This window comes from Phalacrocorax carbo, chromosome 3 (genome assembly GCF_963921805.1).
Source record: "Phalacrocorax carbo chromosome 3, bPhaCar2.1, whole genome shotgun sequence".
NCBI classification, from domain to species: Eukaryota; Metazoa; Chordata; class Aves; order Suliformes; family Phalacrocoracidae; genus Phalacrocorax; species Phalacrocorax carbo.
Window position 1 is genome coordinate 93,990,561 of NC_087515.1, and position 22,439 is coordinate 94,012,999.

Consider the following 22,439-nt stretch of genomic DNA (forward strand, 5'->3'; position numbering starts at 1 on the left):
GGGATTGCTACTAGAAACATAACACAGAACCAGGGTTAATCAGGAGAAACCACATAATCGCAGAAAAGGGCAAAACCCCTAAAAATAAAGGATGGGAAGAAGGGAAAGCAGTAAACAAAAATCAGAAGTCGTAAGAACAGGCACACTGGATTGAATTAAAAGGCTCATACTATCCAAGAGCTTGTCTTCAACCATGACCTCTGCTTCACCCAAGGATTTTACTGTTCCTTTCCAAGTTGGTATACAAAACTGTGTGTGTTATTTACAAAGATGGATGTACACTGCAGGATAACTCACTATTTCATTCTCCCCTCCCTTCCGAAAAACTCCTAAAATTCTAGTCTTTTTCCCTGCCACTGAATATTAACCTAACATTTTTAAGTAAGTATGCACAATGGCTCAAGTCTTATTTCCCTGCTGTTTATTTTAAGTTCACTTTCGTTTAGGTATAATTAGGAGTACTACATTCAGCACTGATTTTACTTGTGTTTTATTGGCTTCTCCATTACTTCACCAACTGGACCAGTAACAGGTTGTGGAAAGATAGCCAAAATTCAGAAATAGTAAGTATTCCTCAAGAAACAATAAATTAGGTGAAGAAAAACCTAAAAGGAAGAATTTTGCTTAATGAAAAGAAGTAATCTTGCCAGGAAGAACTGAGCATGGGCTTTGGGTCAGCTGCAGATAAAAGGGTGAGCTTTCAGCTGAAAGGGACTGATGAGTTTTATCATGTAACCTGGAGTGACCAAGAATGACAGAGGAGTATGATGAGAGGAACAGGAGAGGCTCAAAACTGAAGCAGCACAAATAACTACAGTATCATAGGAACAAGGCGCAATAGAGTAGAGAAGACAAGTGATGTGAAAGCACGTGGACTGGAACAGAGAAGCAAAACCATCTTGTCACCGTGGTCTGCTCCTTGGTGGGAAGCATAAGGGAAGAATAATTTAAGAGGGCATCATGGGACAACAGCTACATCTTCCTAAACACATGGTTGGAAGTGGAAGAAATAAATGCAGTTTTCAGGACTTAAAAGATAGGTTACCCCCAGTTAGAGCACAATCAAGAAATTCACACTTTACACCTCTAGAAGAGCCCATAACAACATTACTAGCAGCTGGGTACACAACAGTACATTTCTAGAAACAGCCAAAGATTCCTCAATTTTAAGACATAAAGTACAGGAAACCTTCCAGTAAGGAAAAACAGCAGGCAGCTTTATTGCAGGATCAAACAGATTTAACAAAAAAATCTTCTCATTTTTGTAAGAGGAAAGAGTCTGTCAAAGATAATAAATAGAGATTTTTAATAAGATCTATATGAAAAAAAAAAATCAATGCGTGGCAATATAAGAGGTTTTACAAACACTAACTCTGATACTCACCCTAAAGTTGTCAGGAGAGCTTAGATATAGTTTTTCCCTAATGTCTTCTGGAGCACCGGCACAAAGCCTGTAAAATATATGATAATTCCTCTCTTCTTTGCCTTGCACACAGATCCTAGATTTCTCCAGAAGGTAATGCGATACAAATCCACCAACCACTGAGTTCTAGGAGGAAAAAATATTTTTCTGATTATCTGAATATTTTTTTGATTATTTGAGATTCACAGGTTTTCAATTCCACTTGTCTGATCATGGCTAGCTCAACAGACACTGCTCCCAAGTAAATTAAAATGTATCTATACCTAATATACATATTAAGCTTAGAAAAGAAACCATTGCCTTTGCCATAACTTCTCCCCCCGGCTCGTCTATTGCATATGCATGCATTCCTCTTAAAAGAAAGGTCTGCTTCACCCTAACAAGCAGAAATCCTTGGAAGAATCCCAGTAGTTCTTGCAAAGAGCATTGCTACAGCCACGCTTACACTTTTTGGATGGCAGTAAGTGCCATTACCATGCCATTACAACTTTCTCTAGTTGCATTTCACTGAGAGTCTTGCAAAGGAGAAGGAAGGGTTAAAATTAAAGAATACATATTTGGACAACATCTTAGGCAGACTAATTATGAGTGAACATTTTATTTCAAACACTTGCACTTTTTTTCTGAGGTGGAATTCTGACACAGATTTCGAAAGCCCTTTGTTATCTGGCCTACGATAAAATTCCGTGCCTAGACAAATCTTAATAGCAAGGAAATTCCTGAGCTTATGGCCATTACAGCAACTAAGAAGGATTTACTGACTGATAAATTTGACTACAGTTATTCAGTCATTCACTCATTCAGAGGGCCCCAGTCTGTAATAATATTCCTTTCAGAAATCAGACCTAATAAGGTCACCACAAAATGAAGTTTTGTGAAAAAGGGGCTCAAATAAACAGACTGATTTTGCCCTGGAAAGCTGAAACAGGCTTTTAAGCAGTTTCTGAAGATACCCTGAGTGCTATTTGCTTCAGCTGAAGCAATTAGTCTGAAACACCATGCAAGTGTTGACAGATGACAGGTCATGAATGCATCATTCCAAGTAGAAATTTGGGTCCTTTCCACAAGTTTATTAACATGAACTGAACCAACAGATAACCGAATTCCTTTAAGGGTAGAGGGAGTTTATTTACTATCTAAACTATTAGCCAATGATCTGAAGTTTAGTTACAAAACCAAGGGATGACCACAAGCTCAAGACCACGTGATGAGCTTAAATTCTGCAGGAGGGAACTGCAAGGATTTTTACATCCTCAGTCAGAAAGATGAGCCGGCACGTACATAATCTCTACAGGTATTGCCAACAGAAGTCTTCAAATTGGACACACTGGACAGCTATACAGTCATCCTTAGTGGTGGAATGTGTATATACATACGTTATCCATGCAAAACTACACCCAAAAAATAGTACTTCTGACAAAACCCAATTCTATGACTTCTGTCACATACATAATACTAATGTGAGGTCCCAAAATATCATACAAATACATAAAAACATCAGTAATTCATTTAAAGTATTAAAGCATTATAATATGTTTATACCTGTTTATCTCTAGAATGCAGCTCACTTTTTTGTGCGTTAAAGGAATGCATGAATACTTAACAGCAAGTAAGTTATTCTTTAATATGCTTTTTTGCAATGAAGGGAACAAATTTTATTCTATTGTGGCTGGAAGCAATTTTCCTAATGACTTGACCCACTTTTTCCAGTAGTGACACAGCGCTGTGTGACTTTGGTTTTCCTTTCAAGGTGGTAAGAATACAAATCATATCTGTATAGCAGGACAGTAGCCACATGGTGTAAGACAAGTCTATTCAGCCTACTTCCAGTCTAGCATTACCATTTTATGGCAAAATATCATCACCCAGTCATCTGTATCAAAATCCCAGTACCTTTTCATTGAAGTGAATTTCTACAAACTTCCCAAAACGACTGCTGTTGTTGTTGCGAACAGTTTTTGCATTTCCAAAGGCCTCTAATAGGGGATTTGCTGTTTAAAAATTTAAAATTTTTGAAGTGTTAAAATTTGGTTACTAGACTATCAAAAAGAAAGACAGAACAAATGCATACTGATTATTCAGTGAACTTATTGGGAATAAGGTTTGAAAATTGAAGGAAAAATATTACCTACTAGAAATCAATTTTGCAAATTGTACTGGATATACTGTGATAGAACTTAAAATGAAATAGTTAAATATCACATAACATTGCAAAGCATTTGAATCAATACTGTAAGAAATTCAGAGACAAAACACCAAAATTATTCAGTGATGTTCTTCTACAGCAAGTAGGTAAATAACTGATATACAAACTATACAAGATAACACACAATTTGACACTTCCCAGTGAGGAGTTGTTCATAAAATCTAAACTACCCACTTAACCCATAGACAAAAGTGCCATTTAAATGTCAGGCATGCAACGTGTTAGATTGATTAGGGAATAAAACAACATATTAGCAGAGTGTGTTGATTTCAAAAACAACTTGCAAATGCCCTTTCAAATTAGGTCAATTAAGTGATTGAGTGATTTTATTTTTTACTGGCTGCATTTTTCAAGCACTTTAAAGCCCATACAGAAAAAAGTGGCAGCACTCTGAAGCATATATATATACACACACATATATCTACATATCATGCACAGTTCAAGCAGTTTGAAAGTGCTTAGTAGCTTTGTAACACAAGGCCTCTGAAAGACTGCATTTCCTAGCTCTGAAGATCAAAGAAAAATGATGTACCGAATCACACTAACAATCAACCATTGAAAGTCTCAGCAAGAATTTTTAAGGCCTTTCAGTAAAAAAGAATGCATTGGAAGCTAAGCGAGCAGAAACTCAGATTTAAAACTCCACTGGCAACCATCTACAAATCTGCTCCTACAAAAATTAAAGAACAAAGGAATAACAACAATGTTTGGATAAATTATGCATAATACGCATCCTTTAGTAGGACATCATCAGCATTAACTTTTTTGTTTTGACCACGTTTTCATTTTTTAAATAAAGGTTATGAAAATGCAAATCTGACTTTCAAAAATGACTTCTTAAGAGATCTTTGATAACTATTCAGGTATTTTACATAATAACAGTTTTGAAGAAAAGATTATGAATAAAAACAAACTGCAAGAGGTCTTTCAGATAGGTTAAAGGTTCCTCTAGTAATACATATGCTGTAAGCGTGATCTTTAAAATTGTGCCCAAAAAAGCTTCAAAATTCATGCATCAGATGCGGTTTTATATTGAAAAAAACAAACTTTTCTAAGAATACCTACAAGTACCCATTAATTTCATGGCATACTGTGTCAGGCATTATCCAACTCTTGGCCACTTTCTGAGTTCCTTTAGCACACAGTGGATTTCACTAAGGAATTGGTTTAAGCAAACCTACAGCAACAAGAGATTAAAGCCTGCAGTAGCTCTCTTGAATAATCCAGTGGCTCGAATTTGAAAACAGAAAATTCAAAGCAAAAGTAAAACTTTTTGCTTTAAGGAAAATACAGAGTAATGAAATTCCAAAGTAAATCTACTATATGGTACAGAAGACTAAAACTGACATATGAGGCATTATTAGATTGGCTGAGGGTTGTTTGTTTTTGAGATATTTATATTTTCTCAAGAAGTCGTTTTCTGTTCAGTTAGGAAGTACATGCAACATTAAAGAGGCTCAACTGGATGATCAACACAGTCTCTTCTGACCTTGTTTGGGAGTCTGTTATAAAGATAGACATAATGAAAGTATTAATCTGAGTTATATGCTTTCTGACAAAAAAAGGCATAACAGAAAAATGACGTAGAACCATAACTTAAAAGAACCTCCCTGTTTTATCTGACTTTGAGAACTTTATGGTGAGGAGGAGGGATTACTCTTTCCTGGTACTGACAGATAGTAATGAGAACATAATCTTGTCCTTGCAGATTTCGTACCGTGTAAAATCCAATTTTGGGTACACATACGTATGAAGTTCATCTTAAACACACACTTAAACATTTTCTAGATCAAGGACTTTATGACACTATACTAAATAAAACTAGATTGAATCACAAATAAAATACACATTTTTCAGAATGTAGGATCAGGGTACACTACCAGTAAATGATGTCCTAGGAAGTGTGACACTTATTTCCATCCCAGATTTTTATTATTTAATTACTGCTGATTGAAATTTCAAATTTGGAAAAAAAATAAAACATTGGAACCTTTAATTCAGTTTAAAAAAATTTCAATACCTTCTACAATTCTATCATCAATATCTTGGCCACTACCATAGGATTCTGTCAAATACCTGTAAAGTAAGATAAAAATATCAGTATCTTTCATGAGTCAGGTTACCAGTTCAACAGGATTTAGCATGTCTGTGCACCATATTTCCTAACCATTTCCTACAGGGAAAGCACATTGATTACAAGTACCAAATACCTGTACCTTTTTAAATATATGCAGTTTGACTTTTCTTTTTTGTTAAAACAAGAATATTCTTGCAGACTCCAGATTTTTTTCAATACTTTAAGACATGCCAGAAATTTCTTCTAGATGTACATATAGAAATTACACTTTTAAATAAATATAATGAAACTATTCCTGTACTATCCATATTTATTAATAATCTTAGTAAATGCATAAAGTTGCATATGTATTTCCCAAACTAAAAACTGTTGCCACGCATACAGCTTCTGTGTTCATAACTATCAGTATTAACAAAAATCCCACATAGAGATGGTGAGATAGGAATTTGCAGGTGCATAATCAAGGTAAGATTCAATTTAGCAACTGAAAAAAAGAATTTGAAAATAAAATCCAGAAAGTACTTGCTCCAAAGTCACAGCTTTCTTTTCCCCACTTGTCGTGCCCTGCCCCCCAGCACAGGGCATGCTTTCTGGAAATTCACAAGTAAATGTGGGACAAGTTAAAAACAGTTCTCAAAAATGGGGCCTTTAAAAAAAAATTAGGAGCACTAACAGAGCTGTATTAGTACCTTTTGCTTTCTGATCACACAAGGGAAAAACCTTTCTGCTTTTAAAACTCAATGATGCTTTGTGCATGGATTCTGTGGGGACTGGTGGTGGGAAGAAGCAGCAGCAGCAATATTTGCCTACCATGTAATCAGAATTTCCTTTGCTGAGAAGCAGAAGAAAAACCTCCTTTGAGAGTATTCCTCAGGAGATATTCTCCCAGTGCCTGCTGTCTTTTTTTACTCTTAGCAGGATCAAAGTTAGGATGTCCCCTGTAACAGTCATTACCAGCACCTCGCAGTAATTCTTACAGCTATCTGTTAAAGGTTGCACAGGGGCAGAGAAGAGCAGTATGACGGACAGAGCCATGACAATTCTTCATGGGATGTGGAAGATAATACCACTACTGTACATACATACTAGAGGATACATGGTGTCAGGGAAAAGGGAATTAAAGATTTATACTGGGAAAAGGGGACAAGGCAGGGAAGGGAGCATATTCTCACTGCCTGAACTGTGCTTCCCTGGATGATCAGGCCACCTACAATACAGGTAAACTGAACGGAGCAGTGCTTTCCAGTTACAGCATTCCAGAGTGATATAAAGCAGTTAAAGTATAAAGCAAATATGGTAAAAAACATTAGAATCATATATCGGCCTTGCTTCCTCTTATATCAGCAACATGGCCTCCATGTAGCTTAATATGCTTGATTTCGCATCGGTCATACATGAACATCAATAAATAAATCAATCCCATTACCCTAACGTATTGAATGAGATTGAATAAAGTATATTACAGAATCTCAACAGTGATCCAGAAAATCAAGTTTTAAAAGCCCTAGATGCTCAAGCAAACTAAAGAGAAGACAACATGGAATACACATTTATGGGAAAACCAACAATGTCTTGCAAGGTAGAGTTAAAATGCCTAGTTATGTTTTTATCTACCACAATACCAGATGTGCAATACCAAAATGACTGCATCATAAACCATAACTACTACATGATGTCACTATAACCGAGTTAAGGTTTCTGTGAATATATAGCCATTTCCGTACATTATCATGTCGGCATTTCAGTTTAACCCTATGGATTTCTTATATTAAAGTGTACATAGAAGCATCTTACTGAATTGTGGCTTAAACATACTGATTTCTTCACAATTTGCTCTGTCTGTATGTCAACCAAATGCGCCAATACAAGAAATTTTATGAATAAATTTGATCCAAAAGCACAAACCTCAAAACAAATTTAGTGTTTTCTGTCTTGCCAGCTCCCGATTCTCCAGAGACGATGATGGACTGACTCATCTTGAGCACTTTCATGTCACGAAATGCTTTATCAGCTAAAAAAGAATGCATTAAACATGACAAATATTAATATTCAGGAGAGTTGCAAGCATAAAATTAAGCTACAAAAATTAAAATGTAACATCTTCACAATCAAGTGCACTGCAACTCATTAAAGTCTGTTTCCCTTTAAATTATATTATAGTTGCTCACCCTCAAACACTGACACTTAAGAGCTTAAAGTCTTTGAGAACAAAGACCTACTCAACTATATCCAGGACAAAATAAACACCACCATCTAGAAAGAAATCTCTTGAATTAAATGTATTTACAAAATTGTAACCAATCTCACTTTAATGTGTCCTTTAAAGGGAAACTTTCAGTTGCACTTTGTAACAAGTAACATCTGAGACAAGGAAACTGGGAAATAGGTAGGTAGTTTTCTTGTTATGCAACAGGTACTAAAACCCCAGCTATTTATACCTCGGAGTACAAAACAAAATGCAACACTGTGGGAAGGCTTTTAAGAAGTCAAAAGTTGATTTGTAGTTTCCAAATTTTTTTTTCCTTAAACAAAGCAAATGAAATCAGGTTTATCCCATTAATAATGTTTAAATGCACTTTCTGCCTATAAACACACGCATATAAAGAGAAACAGTGCATGTGTGCTGGTAACATAGCAAAAGGCAAAGGAAATCACTACACTGAAAGATGGTGCCAATCATAAATATGTCATTCTTCACTTCTAAAATTTTACTGGTTTTATGTGGTTGTAAATTATATTTATTATATTTAAACTACTTAGACATAAAACACTGGAGGTATAGAATAACAACAACAGGGTTGCCAGGGTTGCTAAATTCCAAGTTCTTCAAACTGCATATCAAGGTTGAAAAGATTTGCAATTTTAGCAGTGTTTTTATTTTATAACAGTTTAAAGTAAATTAATTACTGTTATAGGTGGCAATTTATGGATAACTGCAAAGTATTTAATGTTTTGTAAAAGAGAAATACAGGCTCAATACATACCAATAGCAAAAACATGCGGTGGCAATGTTCCAAGTGATCTACCCTGGTACTTTTTAATAGTATCTGAAGAATATAACTTAGGTATATCAAAATATGGATTCACTGCAATAAGAATGTTGGCTACGTAGGTCTGTGAAGAAAACAATGAACAGCAACCCATTAGTTAGTATCCAACCAAGTGGTTAACAGCAATTTTCTACTTCTATTGAAGACTATAGCCTAAGTATTACAATTAATTTACAATTACATTACAGCTACTGCAGATACGGGAACAGAATTACTCTAATTATCTTCTCAGAACTTCTATGAAAAAGCATGTCTTGGGAGAATTTCCTAACCACTGAGCTGTGGAGTATGTCCTGAATTTGACCTTTCTCCCAGTCTCTTTAGATCATTTCCTTTTGTCCGAGTTACTGGATCAAGGATAGGACACCACAACCTCCTCCTCAAAAGTGAATAAACTAAGCTCCTGGCTAGCATAACACACTCTCCTCCAATGAGGAGGATAATTTTTCAATATCTAATGGAAGCAACTCAGCAGGAAGGACTGACAGGAGCCTGCCTGGGAACACACTCAAGCCAAGCAATAAAAGCATTCAACCGAGAGAAATCAGCTACGGCTGCTTCCACAGTGAAAAATACATAATGCGAATGTTCTCTAATAGAGAGGGAGTTCAAGAATAACCTCAAACCAAGACACTTTATACCCTTCCTTAGGGTAACGAAGACTAAAGATAAGATTTTTAAGGTTTCAGGAAAAAAAAATCCTTTCATAGCTTGGTTATAATGACCAGATTACATACAAGGCAGAACAGGCGTCTGAGTCACAGAAAAAAGCAGATTTGCAGGAAAAGTTCTGAAGAAAATCAGATAAACCTTCAGCTTGAATAACTTATTTGGTTTGTTGTTACTGAGCATATCCCTAGACAACTGAAACATGGGCACTATCGTGATATGTTGATAGAAGGCTGGATCACACACAATATATGAATTATCTCAGATGTCTCTATTGTCAGCACTTATTTCACTGAAGGAAAACAGATGCACAGAGCTCTTAGAGAGCTGCAAGTACTAATGTTAGTTTTCTTTTTAGTAACAAGACAGATACTGTTAACCAGCATTAAACAAAAAGTAAGAAGTGTTGATTCAGACTGTATCTTAAAGTTACAGGGAAAAGTAGTTAAAATACAAATTGAACCTTCGTTTCTTTGTTTGTTTTTCCTCTAGAAAATATACCTACTCAGGGCAACATATTAATAGTATTTGTTTACAATGAAGAAAGGTTTTATGAACCTAAATACTACCCTACCTCAACCAGTTCAGTTTTAAAATTTCTCTTTCTTGGGTTGTATTTTTTGTTTGTTTCTTTTAATTATTATTTTTCCAGAACAGCATTCAAATGGCCATTTTTATTTATTTGTTTTAAAGCTGGTGCTTGATCTTGAGCCATAAAGAATTTATTGCTATGTAAGGTTAACTGCAACAAAGGAAAACAACTATACTTTCTATATTTATATAAAAGGGCTTAACTAATTCAATTCATTTTAGAACAGTACACTAAAACAAAAGTTGATTAATTTAACAAAGACACTTAGAAAATACATAGAACTGTTTAATATTATCACTAGCCAGCTTTTAGAAAAAGAAATAAAAAGAAAGAAAACTCCTATCTTCTGTTTCACAGCTGTCAGTGTCCAGGCAGATGGCAAAGACAAAATGTAATTTAGTCAGAATTCATTAAGTACAATTAGGCAATTTGATAGCAATATAAAAGATTAAGATGGACATCTGAGCTAGGAGGTGTCAAAGACGGCACCTGTTTGCTTCGTTCAAAAATAATGAAGAAAGAAAGCCATCTTTGTTAACAGCTACTCTACTGGTGAAGTAAGCTACCTGGAGGAACAGACCTTTGGGATACAACACTGTGGTATGGGTGCACGTGTAGAGAAAAATCTAATGCTCTGCCTGGTAAAAATTAGGTAACATTGATCAGATCTCAAAAAAGGTATAATTGAGGAAAAAAAAAATAAAGGTCTAAAACCTTCTCACCCTCCAATGTCACCATTTCTATTTAGTTTCTGTTATAGGAAAAACATAATCGGGACCAGTTGCTTTGTTTATTTTTTGAAAGGACATCTATCATTAGACTGGTTGTCATGACATGTAATACTTACGTAAATTCTGTCTTTACTGTACCGAACTTTGATATTGTGAAGGAGAGTGGCCTCATTTAAATACATAAGGGAACCTGCAAGTAAAAGACAACCATATACCATTAAGAGCTCAGGACTACCTTCGTGTACAGCCAAAAAACCTTAATTTCAGGATTAAGGAGAATTTTACTTCCCTCCTTTGGTTACAGTTTAATCCTATCATTTCTTTATAATGTCTTCAGGCAGAACTGCTGACTCAACATACGCCTTAAAAACTGTAGACCTGCTCCTTACTGTACAACTAAAGTTACAGAAAGTTGCTAGACATCAAAGAATCAGACTCCAGGAGTCTCAATACGGCCCTGCTCAGCAAAAAATCCCTTTTACCAGCCTTTCATATGAACACGGTGCACCTCCCTCCATGCCAGCCTGTAAGTGCAAAAAATCAGTGCCTCCCAAAATCCTTAACTTCGACTGTTTCCTTCCTTCTATCTCCCCTCTCCAGTCTCGGCCACAGTGTCCCCAGGGTAATGCCACCTGACTGGTATTTAGAATAACTGCTGGTTTCCAGTGATTTTTAGATGTTTATATTCACCAATTCAATCAGGAAATACTGTCTAGAGGTGGCAGCAGGCATCACGGCAACACCAGGCACCAATGCAACCTTTTGTGTTTCAATTCTGAATTTTGTTGCTGTTAAGCCTCCTCGAGGAAACTGCTGTGGGGGGGTGGTGGTGTAACTGTTAACACAACAAAGCCTAGCTTTATTTTTCTCCTTAGCTCATTAACATAAAATAACCAAACCAACTGTGCTGAAATATTTCAAGGCAGTGGCTCAAGGCAGCGAGTGGGCACTCACCGAAAGCCTCAGATGGTACAGGTTCACATTCTGGCAAAGCTGGTCGGTGTTTTCAGCTATAAAGCACTGGAAAGTGTTACCAGCCTTAATTGCAGAGGTTGTAACCAGTTCCCATTGTAACAATATTGAAAACATTATCCCTAAACCAGCTGAGGACACTCCTCATTACACAGTATCCGTTTTAAAATATGCTCAATCCTCTTTTTCTTGCGGCTTAAAATTCAGGTGTACAACACTCTTCTCTAGTTACAGCTGACTGACTACCATCCTGGTAAGCCTTACAGCATTAGCGCCACTTAAAAAGTTGTATCCATCTGACTACTGTTGATGGGGTAAGCACTGTGCCTGTAATACCAGTTGTTACCCTGCACCTCACACAAGGGACACGTATGCACCTCTAATCTATAATGACCAACAAAAGTGTTTCTCAAGTTGGACTGATGCCCTTTCTCATGGGATCCAGCAGAGATAAATGTATTCCAACTTATTTATACAAAAGTGTAAGTAGGGCTGCCAGTTGTTATGACCTAAAGGCAACCTGCCCAGCCACCTCGCCCTGCAAGGACACCTCAAGCTCAGGAAGCAGCTCTTAACAGCTTCTTCAATGCTGAACCAAAAGATACTGGCAAAGGGTTATGGGAGCTTCTCAAGTGCATGTGTGTTTTCGTTTTCAATCTTCCACCCTTCCTCCCGCAGTGGACCATGGAGTGGCTGTGGCGCTCTCTGCCTCCTACCACCTACACCAGACTGGCTGAAACAAAGGCTGGTTCAGCAGCAGCGTGCAGCCTCCCTCCGGCTTGCGCAGCTCGAATGAATAACAGCCCTTCCTTCCCTTATGTGACCAAATATAGCTTTGCTTCTTAAGGCTGGAATCATTCATGCTTCTCAAAGGACCTTGCAACTTCTGGGTTGTTTAGAAGAAGCCATCTTCCTCTGCAACATCCCTTGCATGTGCACCCCTGCCTTGGCGGAGGCACACACAGCACACTTCAGCTTTACACTAAGTGAAATCTCCATTTGGGTCACAACAGCCCTGAAATCAGGCCTGTGCATGATACCTTCAGGAAGCAGCAGGCTGGCCCCAATCTCCACGGCCTTTCCTCTGTCATCCCAGCAGACCTACACCCCCACGTAACATCACTGGTACGTGCAGCAACCGAGCGCAGGCGCCTGGCGCTGGCAGCAGGACTTCTCCTCCTCCCCTCCCCAGGAACACTCAGTCCATGGAGCTGAGAAAATGGCACTGGGACCACAAATTGCAAGTCTGCCTCCACAGACCTCTTTATGCCTTCACCTCTTAACAAGGTCATCCCGAGAGAGACAAACTAAAAAAGAAATAGGCCAGAAACAGCAACTCCAGCTTGCTCTAATGAAAGTTAAAATCCCCTTCTCCCCTTGTGTGTGCCTTGGGGGAGGGAACAAGGTGTTAACTTTTGAAATTTGCTAATTTAAGTCGTTTGGATTCTCAGCATCAAGTTGACAAACTACTATATAGTAATTGTCGACATACACTAAAAGAAACAGTCCTCTCCCCTGACTGTACCTTCATAAGAACCTCTCAGGGTCTGCAGTATGTTTTAAAGGCAACAGTCATCCATTAAGCATCCTAATAAAAACTTCATAGTTATCTAAACAACAAAGGACCCCAGATTTCAGTGCAGCCCCAGTACCCTCTCTGCAAAAGTATTCCAGGGCTTGTTAAAGCAGTTATACCTGCAGATTCGGTGCATAATGGGAGCTTGCTCCCCAAAGGAATGTTAAGGCATGCAAACTAAGGCTTATGTCAGCAAGTTTAAAATGCAACTTTAGATTAAATCCTCTAGAAGAGGCATCCATATTCATAGGCAAAGGAAGTCACCAAATAATTCTGAATATTCATATGGCTCATGCTTAAATAGAACCAGTGTATGTATGTGCGTTTAATAGACTATATATTTACTTATACACACACACAAAGATCACAAAAATTAAGTCAGCCACTAAAGTCTAGGAAACATCAACGTCAAACCTACCCTGGCTCTCCTGTGTGCACAATGAAGCAGGGTTTGTATAGAAAATAATTTTATCAAGTAATTGCAAGGCTCTACATCTGTAGAATTTATTTTTTTTTTTTTAAAAAGAATTTTAACCAATACTTTGCCCTCCTTTTTCTTAGCCATAAAAAAGAAATTCCACACATGGTGACAACACCCCAAAACTGGGGGGCGGGAGGAATGTGAATCAGAAAAAAAGGAAAGTGCTTTTACTGAAAATTTTCATTTAAGGAAGGGATAGATTCTCAAAAAGGTGTCTCTTGCAGCTATTGCATTTGGGATATGAAAGACTAAGGGTGTAAAAAAAGCAATACTTCGGCAAATTAGTTTCTAGAAGGGAGTTAATCACTAAAGCAGGGGTTGGAAAGGTAAGTGTATTATTAACTAGGTTTTCAGGATATTTCAGAACAGTATTATACAGAGACTGAAAGCATTCAGTACTTTATGAAGTTTATTCTTAAAGACCAATGTACTCAGCACAAATGCTCCCTGGCATAAAAGGAAAATCAAATTGGGTTTTACACAGTTGATAAATATCAACTAGTGAACAAAAAGTGAGAGTATGTCAGAAGAGTCTCAAAATAATGTTTGATACAGAAAGGATTACTGGACAGAGAATTTTCAAGTCTTACATTTTACTCAGTAAGCCAAGGAAGACATTTTCTCTGATAGAAAGACTCTTTTAACTTAATTGAATAGTATTTTGTGCGAATCTCAAATTTTTTCCATAATCTCATTCCAAATTTCAATTCCCTGGCACTAGGACACCGAGATGCCAGGACATCTCAGTAAAATCACTGTGACAGATGCACAGACTAAATGCATTTCCCTAACAACCATCATGTGCAGAGAATACAGACACCAGCTTTGAAAAATTTCAACCCACGTAATGTTTGCAAAAATATAAGCAACTGGAAACAAGGCTACCAGCTACCTGTAACAACACTGTACCATCTAAGTCAGATCATAAGCCTCAGGTCTCATCTTGTTCCCTGTGGAGCAGCTGTAACAGCTGTATTTCCTGCCACGGGATATAAATACTCGCCCCTATTCCAAAACAGGAATTGTGGTTAAATCACCTAAACAACTTCCAAAGTCCTAGCCTTTATTTTAAATGAGTAACAACAGAAGATAATTTTGCCCACCATTTACAAAGTTATTAGTATTTTCACCAACCAGTAAGCACCACAAGAAATGTTTAAAAGAATTGCCTTCATCAGGTTTTCAAGACAGGAGAGCCTCTGTGATTTGCTCACACAGAGCAACATCAGCAAAATATTTGTTTAACAGTTCACTAAAAGCTGACGCTAGCGCTTACTCACCTTCCTTGGTACTCTGTCCCCTATCCCCAGATTTGAATACTGTATTTGTTTCCACATATCTAACTATAAAATGTTTAACAAAATAAAAGCTCTGTAGATCAGCACTGAGGTTTATCATACAAGTTCACCTCAAAACTCCTTCTCCAGCAGCACTCCTGTATCTAATTCACTATAACCCATTTCCTTTCCCAGCGGCCCCAATGGGTCCAGATTCCTGTCTCCAGTTTTGGGAAGGTTATCTTAAAATTTATTGTGAACTACCTTTACTTCCACAGGAATGCTCTCTGAGAATGGGTTACACACAGGAAAACACTGTACAATACAGCTGCTGATAAAGGAACTAATTCTTTTCCTGCACTATAAAAAATATAGGTAACCCCCATAATGCTGAATGCAGTTGAAGCTCATGCAGTTAAGTGACATCTGATACATATCTGAAGTCAAGAAACAGTTGTATGTAGGAATAATATAACTATGACTTCCTCTACAGTGTTTAACTGAAAACTAAAAAACACAATAAATTATGTTTAAAATGGGCTTACTTTAAGAAGTTTAAAGGACTAGTAAAGGTCATACATAAATTCAAGCAAAGAAGCAAAACAAAGACCACAAGGAAGAAACAGGAAGCTTGTAAGGAAACTATTCTCTTCTACAGAGATATTATTTTCAAATGCATAATTTATTTTTAAATTCGTAACTTACAATTATCTTCTACATCCTTTTTGCTGTCCTCTTCTGCAGGAAACACTTGATTGATAGCAGCCTGGAAAGTCTGTTAGATGAAAAATACTAACAGTGTAAGAATTCCATAAAAATAGAGTTCAAAGATGTCTGATGCAATGATACAATGATACAGCGGACAATGAGTCCGCTGTAACTGTGCATGCTTTAAAATGAAGTTGCCAGCTTTATAATTCAGCATTGGAAATTTTACTGAGCTACTAGATGCAGAGAGGAGCCACTGCATTTACATTATTACACGACATTATAAAAATGCACTCACTGTAATATATTTTTATTGCAATAATATTTGATGTTCATTTCCAAAATTGCATGTAATATTGTGTAATATAAAAAATGAGGATAAAAGAAAGTACTGGAAAGGGAACAGTATTGTAAAGGACACAGACCTTCCTCAGTTTTGCAAAGAAGCACAAAGAATAAAAATCAAATTATTAGTTCAGTGAAAGGACTGTGCTGTCATTATCATATACTGTTTTATAACATTCCTACTTAAAATATAAATGTTCAATACATAACATCCTCTGTATCCCCAAATACTGTAGCTTTGGTTGCTGTTTGGGTTTTTTCTTCTTCAGTAAATCAATACTAAACTAAAACAAGACCTTCCTTCAACCCTTGTACGCCAGTTATACAAAACAGCTATTTATCAAGTGTTCATGTCCAACTGGAAAAATGCATAACAAAAGCAAACTTTGTTTCTTCTTTATTCTCTAGAAATCATAATTTATATTGTTGTAAAAAGGAAGGAAAAACATCCTAACAGACACATTACGGCACCTGCACAAAAACACCTATTGTAAGAGGTAGACTTTTAATTACACTTTTTTGTTTACCATAGTGATAACTTGTTTGAGCTACCCATGAATGAACAGCAACCCTGTTGCACCAATTAAAGATGATAACCACCACACTGCTGCAGGCACAGTCTCCTTTTCCCTCTGGAAAGGGAGACAAGAAGTCTAGTCTAATATTTGAAAAGGCAACCAACAGGATCTAAAGAATGACCTTAATAAACAAACACGTTTGCTTGTTTAACATTGTACTCAGCAAGATAGTCCCACGAGAAACATCTCACGTGGAAGCTTAGAAGAAATACAACTTGCTTCATCCTTGCTTCAGTACAACAGACATAATATATGAGCTTTTGTAGCTTACACCATCACGAACAACCACAAACTCCAACTCCCTTAGAAGTGGGAATAGAGAAAAATTACTTGAAGGAGAACTAATTGCTGCCAGTTGGAAAACAGTAAGTCTACGATATCCCTTCCCTTCCCTACAAAGTTATGATAAAGAACGCAATTTGTAGTCATAATAAATTATATTTTGTCATCCCCTTATCAGGATCTAATGCAGAAAAACAAGCACAAGAAGCTTTCTTAAGGGAAACAGAGCTGCTTGATGATGATGGAACATCTGAATGTCCATCAGACCAACTTCCTCCAAAGTAACCTTTATTGGAGATTCGTGGAGCCGTGCAGGACCTGAAGGTCTTTACCTACCTCAGAAAGTTGCCAGGTGCTATTCAGAGTTTTAGCAGAGCAAAGATTCCTCCCCCATTTCCTCCCTCTCACAGTACTGCAGCTAGAACATATTATCCAAATAGTTTTCTCTGCAAGTTTGTCAACAATCAAGGTATCTCTCATTGGGTAAAGATATATTTGAACACAACAGTTTCGAACATAATCAGTTCACTGTGCATGAAACAGTGGAAAGGTGGTTTTTTTTTAATAGAAGAGCATGACTGGCTTCACAAAAATGTAACTTCACTTCTTGTTCTTGTCTGCTGATGTGTTAACCACTAACAAAGACAGATTTCTTTTTTTTCACAGGAGAGAACGAACACAATACCCAACTATTCTGTAAGACTCTTCACAAGTCTCTGATACTTTAAATTTATGGATCTTTAGATCCATATCAGATAATTCAGCCATATCAGATCTAACCCAGTAGAGGAAGGAAGAGCTTTTTCCAATGTCCTCACCACTCAGCCTTCTGATCCAAGATAAATTACAATGAAAAAAGATATGAGAATTTATGCTGTATTGTGTCATTCAAAAATATTTTTTTCCTCGATATGGATTGTGAATTTTTTTTCTAGAATATTTCAGCAGTGATAAAACAAATAAGCCATACGAAGACATCTGAAAGCTGATGGTTTTCTGCTGGACTACTTTAGATCAGAACATAAAGTCTAACTTCAACTATGTCAACAAAGAATTTCACTCCATATGTCACAGCTGGACTACTGCTTTATGTAAAGCAATTCCTTGTTCTGCGGGTAGCATTAGCTAGATGTGCAGTGCTCTGAGTATTGCCAATTACTACTGAAATCTAATACAGTAACTAGGAAAACGGGCAAGGTATTCCAGATCTATCAATTAAAAAAATCCAAAGTAATCCTTTACTATGTTGTCCCTTTTTTCTTTTTTAACCATTTATTGTAAAGAGAAAACACTTCAGGCATTCGGTGGAAGACTTTTGCATTAAGACACAGCTTAGGACAAACTTGTTCTTAGCAAACAGAGAGGATATGAATCTCAGAGACATTAAAGTGGTCTCAGGAGACAAAACACAGGGTTTAGGGTTTTTTGTAGGTGCTTTTTTTTTTTGCCCTCTTTGTAACTAAGCAACCCTTGAAATCCAGTGGCAATCTTAATTATTCTCCCAGAAACTAGAGGAGTGAAAAAAGATATCTTTCCATTCAAGCAGGATCTTCTTTCTACCATGTAATCCAATATGTGTAACCATGCTTCCTTTATACCTTCCAGATACAGACAGGAGACATCCCTACTCTCAGCTGTATTTCACAAACCAACCTAAAGCAGCACGAACAGTAAGACAGGCAAGAACATGTCTCATTAGCACAAGCAAGCTGTGCTCTCTGCTTAAGAAAAAAAAAAACCTTCACTTGAAACACTGAACTTTGGACATTCTGATCCTTACTTTCAAAGTACATTTATTCATTTACACTTAGCCCAGGAAAATACCTTTCTGGTTATTCACAGCATACCAGAGCAGGTGCCCCATAAAGCCCTCTATGACCCTTCAGAACTGGTCTAGAGCCACAAGGTGCCCCTCAGTTGACAGCACGATGGGTGTCAGCAAGTGCCTGCAGCACCACATGCCCTCCCAACTGCCAGAAACTCACTACTGCTGAAGCTCTAAGAAACACCTGCCCCCCACCCCTCAGTGCCACGAGGATCCCAGGATGGTATCCAAGGTGCAAGCCCTCCGAGGCACCTCTTCGTAATTGCTTTACTTAGATTTGCTACCTCCAGGAAAAGAGTAAATTCCATGTTTGGCAATTTTGCTGTCATCTGCCTTCTCCCTGTCACACACAGCATCGAGCAACACAACAAAGACACATGCAACAGGATCTGAGGTTAGGATTCCCAGTAAGCTCAGAAAAGTACACTCCAACTAGAAGCATAAATGCAACACTATTTGAGTTTAACAACTCGCTGCCTTTCTACCCGCCTCCTTCCTTGTACACTGGCATGCGACTGCCAGCTCCGGTTTGGAGCCCACCCTCAAGGCAGCGCTCCAGCCCTAGGTGGGACCACGCTCATTTGCAAACCCCTCTCCAGTTTCTCTGTTCTCTCTCCAGTCATGGCATTTATCAGCTTTGCAAGGCGATGATTTAGTTTTCAGGGAGTACCTCCCATCGCGTAACACATGCACCCTCTGTTCTGATAACAGGCTCCTGCAGCTCGGGTTACTCTTTCTCATACAACATAAGCGAGGTGACTCAGATCCCCACCTCTCTTTAGACACCCAGCCTCCGCACAGAAATGTAAATGTCGTTAACCCTGTATGAGCTGTGGTACCCAAAACTACTACTGCTGGTTTATAAGTAAATCAGTGTATTGGACAACTACCTTCACCCAGACTGGACTAGATAACTTGGTTTCATAACCCAAAGCAATCTCCAGCCACGACAGCCTCAGGTCCTAGTCCTCCTGCCACTGCTTGCTGCTGTGCTGGAAACTTTCCTTCATTTTTAAGGTGGATCCGTTCTCTGAGCTCGTTTGCTATGTCACCCACAGCTCGGCGAGCAGAGCTGAGGGGGTGCCACTCTGCAACACCAGAGCTAGCTACAGGTGGGGAACGGAGGGAAGATTTTTCAAGACATCATGAAAATGTTGCCTTGCAGCATTTATTGCAGCCATTAACAACATATTTTAATTAACCATTAAATGGTATAAAAAGGCAATAATCAAACATATGCATAAACATTTCCTTTTCGGCCTGTGATCTCCAGTAAGCTACCAGTGCCTACAGAGAATACATATGACATGCTAATGACCCAGATTAAAAAATAATAATAAGTTACGCTGCCCGGATACGTTTACAGGATCAGGTTACTCCTCTCCTCCCTGTAATTATCATGGGCAACTCTGGAGCTGCTGGATCACTCTGAAGAGCACTTTTGAACTATCATTTTAAGTAAACAAAGTTGATAATAATGGGTATTAATGCTGACTGCTTCAAATTAATGGTTTAAGCGCACAAGAACAGTGTCTTCTTAAAAAGACAAAAAGCAATGAGAAATACTTCACTATAAAAAGAGATCAATGACACCTTGAAAAAACAGAGAAGGTAATTAAGAAAATGTCTTACTCCACCTTTATTAATATAAGGAAACTTGATAATTAGAAATATAGGACCATAATCTCTATGGTATTTAAACTGTGAAGTGTTTGTTCCCTCAGATGAACGAACATTGGGCCCCTGATTGATCTGCTTAATTCAAGAAAACAGTCAACAGCAGAATAACAAACTTTCTAGGCAAAAGAGATTGTCCATTGTGAACCATGAAGATATTTGTATTTCAGGATCATCATTTTGTTAAAAAAAAAAAAATAAACACACAAGTCCCTGAAAGGAGCATATGTTAGAAATAAATAGTGACTCAGGAATCCCCTTATTGCCTGTTTTCATTTCAATATATGGGCTTTTGCTCTTTATCACATCAGAACCATTTGGGGCTATAAATAGAAATGAGGGAGGAGTCAAAATCTTTTAGGTCAGTTAAAGAATACTTAGTCCTAGTTTTGGAATATTTAATATTCTTGCCTGAACAATGTTCTCTTCCCCAAACTGAAGAATGCATACTACTACTAAACCTACAGACTTCTCTCACAAAAAAATCAGACATCACACTTGCTTTATATTTCTAAGGAATGCAACATCAACTTCCTCTCCAAGATGTAGGAAAAAAAAAGTCTGTAAACATTCCCCCAAAAAGGAAGGGCTGCTGAATAACCTTTCGACCTGTGACAAGGCATTCTTTATTCTTGTTGACATGAAAAAAGAAGTTACAAAAAAAGTGTTCTTTCCACACCTGAAGATACAGAAAGGACAAAATTGTTGAAAGGGCACATATCACATATTCACAAAGACCAAAATCACAAGTTTTAAAACAGTGTCTGATCTTATTCCAGCTAGTGAAAACCAGGATGCTGACCATCTGAATTAGGGTAATTGATACATACATGGTACTTCCTGTAAAAACTGACATTTAATTACAACATACTGAATCTGAAAGATGTCATGATGAATGAAGCAGTTGGAATACACTGATTAGGATGAATTAGGACTTCATTTTAAAAGTTCCATTTATTTTGCCTTTGATTTGATGTAGCAATTCCATGGGACCTTTGTTGACATCATGTTACTTCTCAGGGTGCTTGAGGTAAGAGGATTCATCTCTCAATCTTCATCAGTCTAACAGTAAAGTGTCTAATCTAAGCCAGAGTCTAGGACATCCCTGTAGGACATTGTCTGTATGCATTTAAGAGAAAAGAGAGAAGCTGACCTCGACAGTAGACTCTTAAGCAGCCTCTAATTTAGAAAAATATACAGTACTGAATCAAATTGTTATGGAGGTTCAGTCCTTCTGTCTTTCACACACATGCAGAAAACTGACAGAAAGCAAGCAATCCTTATCAGTGGGATACTTCATTTGCAATGCAAGCTAAGGTTGAACAAAGATCCTTCTCCAGACAAAACCCATTTCCCACTCCTTCAGGTTGTGTGCAGTGGTAGATACTGGTAAAGATTTGTCCTACAGCTAAAACAGTTTTTGTAAGGTTTTCTCTGTTCCTTTGCTTGTGAGACACTTACCTTGCCTTTCTGATTCAAAGGTTCAATAGTTAAGTTGTCAGTGCCAATGTCCACAATCATCCCCATCTGAAACCCATCAGTTGGGTGTGGAGCCCAAACGGGCTTCCCGTCCTCCATTGTGGGATCTATCCAGTATTTCCTGTAAGAAAAACAAAAATTCAAGAAAAAAATGTGTACACAAATTTAGTAAACTATCAGGATTATCTACACAGACTTTAGTTTATTATGTCCATTCCTGTTATTCCATGTGGAAGTAGCCAGCCTGTCAGGACAAGATACTTCCAGCCTTTTTCCAACCCATGACTCTGCTTACAGAGGAGCCCCTCAGACCTGGGTATGGAGAAGATTCAAGAACAGATCATTCTTGGGGGTGGGGTCCACAGACTAATCCGTGCAGGTCCTTCCCCAATTTCCCTAACTTGTCATATTTGTCTGTACCTGATTTTGTGTGAAAATACTTGGATTTCTGTAACAGGCATGTGTCAAGGCACGTGAGCAGAAACACAACA

At 37.6% G+C, this 22,439-nt stretch overlaps 1 protein-coding gene across 6 annotated transcripts in view; it reads right to left on the reverse strand.

Annotated features, from left to right (window-relative positions):
• The window catches only part of MYO6 (myosin VI), a 116,002-nt gene that overhangs the window by 59,950 nt on the left and 33,613 nt on the right, over nucleotides 1–22,439 (reverse strand). For all 6 annotated transcript variants that reach the window (XM_064447775.1, XM_064447777.1, XM_064447772.1 and 3 more), the window contains 8 exons: nucleotides 21,931–22,069; nucleotides 15,760–15,829; nucleotides 10,865–10,938; nucleotides 8,691–8,820; nucleotides 7,612–7,717; nucleotides 5,650–5,705; nucleotides 3,317–3,414; nucleotides 1,385–1,549 (listed from right to left, as the gene is read on the reverse strand). In XM_064447775.1, the coding sequence (XP_064303845.1) occupies nucleotides 1,385–1,549; nucleotides 3,317–3,414; nucleotides 5,650–5,705; nucleotides 7,612–7,717; nucleotides 8,691–8,820; nucleotides 10,865–10,938; nucleotides 15,760–15,829; nucleotides 21,931–22,047 (816 nt within the window). In that variant the 5' untranslated portion in view covers nucleotides 22,048–22,069. The remainder of the gene's footprint in view (nucleotides 1–1,384; nucleotides 1,550–3,316; nucleotides 3,415–5,649; nucleotides 5,706–7,611; nucleotides 7,718–8,690; nucleotides 8,821–10,864; nucleotides 10,939–15,759; nucleotides 15,830–21,930; nucleotides 22,070–22,439) is intronic.